This window comes from Gavialis gangeticus, unplaced genomic scaffold (assembly GCF_001723915.1).
Source record: "Gavialis gangeticus isolate Ggan-Ray unplaced genomic scaffold, GavGan_comp1, whole genome shotgun sequence".
NCBI lineage: Eukaryota > Metazoa > Chordata > Crocodylia > Gavialidae > Gavialis > Gavialis gangeticus.
Window position 1 is genome coordinate 97,307,093 of NW_017729022.1, and position 5,298 is coordinate 97,312,390.

At 41.2% G+C, this 5,298-nt stretch overlaps 1 protein-coding gene across 7 annotated transcripts in view; it reads left to right on the forward strand.

Annotated features, from left to right (window-relative positions):
• Positions 1-5,298, forward strand: part of ABCC9 (ATP binding cassette subfamily C member 9) — a 163,592-nt gene that overhangs the window by 104,144 nt on the left and 54,150 nt on the right. For all 7 annotated transcript variants that reach the window (XM_019515668.1, XM_019515667.1, XM_019515671.1 and 4 more), the window contains 3 exons: positions 1,292-1,440; positions 1,969-2,038; positions 3,950-4,107. In XM_019515668.1, coding sequence (XP_019371213.1) covers positions 1,292-1,440; positions 1,969-2,038; positions 3,950-4,107 — 377 coding nt within the window. The remainder of the gene's footprint in view (positions 1-1,291; positions 1,441-1,968; positions 2,039-3,949; positions 4,108-5,298) is intronic.

Consider the following 5,298-nt stretch of genomic DNA (forward strand, 5'->3'; position numbering starts at 1 on the left):
GGGCCACAGGGCAGGGCTAGCTTGCAGGCCCCCTCCCCCCTGTAGCCCCCTTGTCCCCCAGCCAGCCCGGTAGTGTACACATGCATTTTGGCACACATAACTACTGCACTGTAGGATGTTACTTGTCCAGACAATGATATCCTACAGAAGGGTTAGTGAATTTAATGCGCATGTGTAGATGGTGATGCTTTACTGTGGAGGTAATTAGTCAGCTCTGCAGTAAAGCACTTGTTAAAATGCACTCATGGGGATCTAATGTTAGGCTCTAAAATCTGCTTTTACTTGCCTTAACCTGATCACATTTTCAAAAGTGCTAGATAACCAGCAGCTCCCAGCAACAAAACTGCTCCAAAGCTTTGTTACTTATATTCATAAATATGTGGAAATTCAGAAGATATCCAAAATTCAGTAAAGGTTTTTTCTTGAGATTTTTAGTACGCCATATCCCACCAGAAGACACATGGCAGGTCTTCTGTTGACCTAAATTACTATAGCCTGTTAAATCCACTCAGGATTTAATCCAAAATTGCAGTGGTGCTTGAATTAAAATAGTTTTACTTTCCAATAGCTGACTTTCTAATCTTTGAAAAGTTCAATTTTGAATCAGTCTAAGATTTAGCTAAGGGTTTGGGCACCTTCATATTTATCCAGTTAGTTCACCTAACCAATTTACTAGATGTTTCATCAGACCCAGCACTAAACCTACTAAGTTCTGAGTGCCCTCATTTCAAGAACTTTAAGGATGACAACCTTGATAAGTTGAATTTGTCTTGATTCATGAACCCAGTCAGATCTCTTGAACCTGATTTACCAATTAAAAAAATCTGTTGCACCTAAGCACAGTGAATTTAGGTTTGGGGTGGTAAGTTAGAAAGTCTTATTTATGTAGCATGAAGGACATATGTACATGTCACCCTGTGTCGCCATAGTGACACACTACATCACTGTATCATGCCTTACAGTGACATAGCAATCATGTGAGTCTGCAAGTGACCAGCAACTACTTCACTATAGCAGCACACATCCCTGTTTTAGTGCTCCTCTATGGAGAAGTAGCAGCTAAAACTAACTGTATGCTGAGTGCACAGTGCAGTATGGGCAGTTGCTACACTGTGCTTTAGCACAGTGCAGTGACAATGTTGCCATAGGGCGATGTGTAGATGTGCCTATAGATTCTAGCCTACATGGCCACAGTACTAGATGTTAGTGCTGAAGAACATTGCCCTGGGGATCTTGAAACAGAAAAAAAAAATCTATATTTTCAAGGATAATGCATTTATCATTTTTCTAGACTTACTATGTAGCTCGGTTCAGCTTGCTTTGTGGAGCAGGGATTGTGCTTTGTCTTATCACATCTCTGACTGTGGAGTGGATGGGCCTCACAGCAGCCAAGAACCTTCACCACAATCTCCTGAACAAGATCATCCTTGGGCCAATCAGGTACAGCAAAAGTGATTTTTCTGCTGCAAAGTCAAACTAGCAAAGAATATCTACTGTGTTCAGGGGCATGTCATAGTCCTACTCCAAAGAGACAGGTACTCTGTCATCTAGCACAATGGTCAAGCACATAACAGCATGCATTCAGTAACTACAATTACCATGCACAGTGGAGGGGAAGGTAGTAGGAATGACAATGTTCTTTTCTGTCCAAGGTCTGGAATAGCAACCAAGGACATCAGACAGACTTTGCAATTAATCTTTAACATTAAGATGTTAAAGTATGGAGGGAGGAAGAAACAAAGTTTTAGGAAGAAGGACTATAGGAGAGAAGACTTTACAGTCTTGCATTAAAATAAGCATTCAAATAATGGGAAGACAGGTATTAGTCAGCATTGTGTATGTAATTTATGTTTAGTCAGCATGATTGAAGACTTGCTGAATAGTAGTGCTTTGCTCAGATTGAGAGCTTTCTCAGCCAGAACTGGACTTCCTTTCCACATAAATTTTTGCCTCTGCTTTGTTAAACAGGTTCTTCGACATGACTCCCTTGGGGTTAATTCTAAATCGCTTCTCTGCGGATACGAATATTATTGATCAGGTGAATCCACTGGTGCATTCTATTCCAGTAGTCCTTGTGATAACCAGCTAATGGCAACATTTTGGAACACAAATATACTTTTAGTACACGGACAGCCATACAAATTGTCACTGAGATTCTGAACGGATGATATAGCAATCTCTGTATTTTGAAATTTCAGGCAAGATACCTTTAATAAGGATAATGAGTGTTTTGCTCAGGAAGACAGACGTATTGAGCAATGTACAGGTGCTGGAAGACAACATGGTGAAACACAGACAACTGACTCGAGTCGCAATTCAGCATTTTGTATCGTGGCAAGCCCTAGACCTTGCAAACTGATAAATCAACTGTCCCACATTTAGTACCTGTGAATTATTCAGATTAATATGTTGCCTCAGAATAATCCTGGCTAATTCCACTTTCCTGCCATTTAAGCCTAGTATGTAAATGGCTGTGCTAGGTTTGTTTTGACGCAAGTCATATCCTAATTAGGGCCATACTAAACCAGTTGTCTGTTTTTAGCCTATGCATGTATTTGCATGACAAGGTTTTATAAAGTATACTAAGAATTGAGCAAGTCAAGAAATACTGATTTGTTCAAACTTACACATGTTTTGGAAACATCTTGGTTTCAGAGGACTTTCACTCTGGAGCAGACGTGCCACATAAACTGATTTGGAGTCAGGGACCATAGGACTTTCATTGTCCCTAGCTCCAAGGCAGTCCTACCATTACCCAGGGCTGTGGAACTCTATAAATTGTTCTGGAGTTAGGGAGCAAAGAGACTAGACATCCTGGGGGCTGTAGCTGTAGCTGATGCTGGATTCTGAGCTCTACTGCATGGGTCTTGGAAGTCCCAAGAACCTGGATATGAACTGAGGCTCTCAGGGCTCCTAGACTTTTTGCTTTGCAGCAAGGGACTCATGGTGTCAACCCATATTGCCTGTGGCAACATGGGAAGCCCGCTGAAGTTGGAGATAGCCCAGGAAGACCCTGGGAATCAAGGGCAGCTGGTTTCATTTTCTTTTGAAAAAAATAGACCAATAGTATATAAATATTAGTACAGTCTCACACTCCGGCCAGTAAAGGTGTCTGTCAGTGTGGGGAAAGACACTACTGGTAGAACGTTAAGCCACAAAATTCAAGCTAGATATTAGGCATGAGATTTTAAATAGCGAGATGCGAGGGATTAGCTACTGAGGGAAGAGATACTCTGAGTCCCCATCCGTTGAAGACTGGTACCTTCAAGAAGATATGTTTCAGGAATGCACAAGTTACTGAAGTCAGTACAGGAGGTGTGATGTGAAATGTAATGACTTGTGATACAGAGTAGATAATACTAGATGATCTGAAGTGGTCTTTTGTCCTTAAACCAATCTGGAACTATGAAAAGTAAAAGTGTACAACAGTAAACTGAGAGCAGTTGTCAGCAGAGGAGGTATTTCTAGTGCTTGTATTATTTTTGAGAATGAAAATGCTTGGATAAGGTATTATTCTAAAAGCCAGATCTGTGGGCCCATGTGTGAGAATGGTAGCAGGGGGTCCTAAAAAGACATGTGTGTGTGTATTAATATATGAAACAGAGCAATAGGGGAAATACAGTGTGCTCCTAATATGGTTGCTACCTCATGATGAACATTTTCTTTCTTGTCTCTCAGTAAAGGGGAGTGACTGTCTATTTCTCTATGATCCTTGAAAATACTGAGCATTAGCCAAATCCCAAAGACCCAGATTCTGACTTCTGCAACAGCCTCTGCATGCTGCTATTATGGATTCCTAGGAAAGAGAAACTCTATGTCCTGATTCCTGGTGATGGAGGGGCATTGAAATGGCCATAGACCAACCTCTCCCACTGTCTTGGGCACAACTGGTGCATGGTTGCCCAAATCCTGATGTCTAACATACATTTTCATTTTATTTTTGCAATAGCACATTCCCCCTACCCTGGAGTCTCTCACCCGGTCAACCTTACTTTGCCTTTCTGCCATTGGAATTATCTCCTATGCCACACCATGGTTCCTCGTTGCCCTTGTACCTCTTGGGATAGCCTTTTATTTCATCCAGAAATACTTCAGAGTCGCTTCCAAGTAGGTATTAGAAAGCTGTTGTGGCTATTTCTTTTTAAAAAGCCCTGTACATAAAGAGTGTGCTAGCATGTAAGGCCCGCTCTACATGGGCAAATAAGGCGTTATTGGATCTAATATGTGATCCAAACAATTGAGCCCTTACCAATTTTCCATACCTGTTGTTGAGAGTATTAAAGCAGTCCTTGAGGCAGTGTGGTCCAGTAGACAGACTTTGCTTCCTGTCCTGACTGCTACTGACCTGTGTGACCTTGAAGCAGGTATAATTCTACTCCTCTTTAACCCTTCCTCTGCTTTGACTCTTCAGAGTGGTGACAATCACTCACACCACATTCGTGAAATGCCCAGTGAGCTTCTCATAAGTATTTACAATGGAAACAGATAGCACCGTTTGCTACAGAGAGGCTGCTGCCTCTCTTTGTGATAAAGCAGTCTCTTAAAAGATTCTAATTAATTTACATGAAATTCTCGACAGAGAATCACAAGCAAGTCAGTGTAACAGTAATAGTGGCAATATCATATTATATTGTAGTATACAGAGATATGTCTTTACTGTCCTTATCCCAAAAAGATAAAAACAAAGAGTCAAGTGGAATCTATATAGCTGAAGGTGGTGGGGGAATCTGTAGTCTTCTATAAGGCAGCAAAGACTACAGAATAGCCTGGATAGTGAGTGTGAATAGTGAGTGTGCCTGATTTTCCTACCTCTTCTACTGAATGCTGTGTAGCAGTGGTGGAGATGTTAAACATATTATGTGCTTCTCCATCTTGACTAATGAGCACAGGGGAAAAACAGCAATTTTTTTAGTTACAGGGAAAACAAATGCACCAGTGGCTAAGTGAAGGTTGTGGCTTGGTAACAGTTAGTGGCTGCTGGCTGTCATTGACCCATTCACAACTATGAAAATGACTCGGAAATTTCTTCACCTCTGTCCAAGCCAGTCTGCCTCTACAGGTGCATTCACTGGCTATTGCAGGTGCAGATAGATGGGTATGCACATAACTGTCTTTCTCTGTGCACACTCTTGAAAATAGGGATAAGAACCTTTTATTATATACTTTGAACTCCTTTAAAATCCCAAGTCAGGCTTGAGGAGCCATCTTTTTTACTGTACATAGAAATGAATCAGGAAAGCTACAATTGCATCCATAGAAGTCATTCCTGTGAGTCAGGCTGGGAAGGAATTGCTTCAT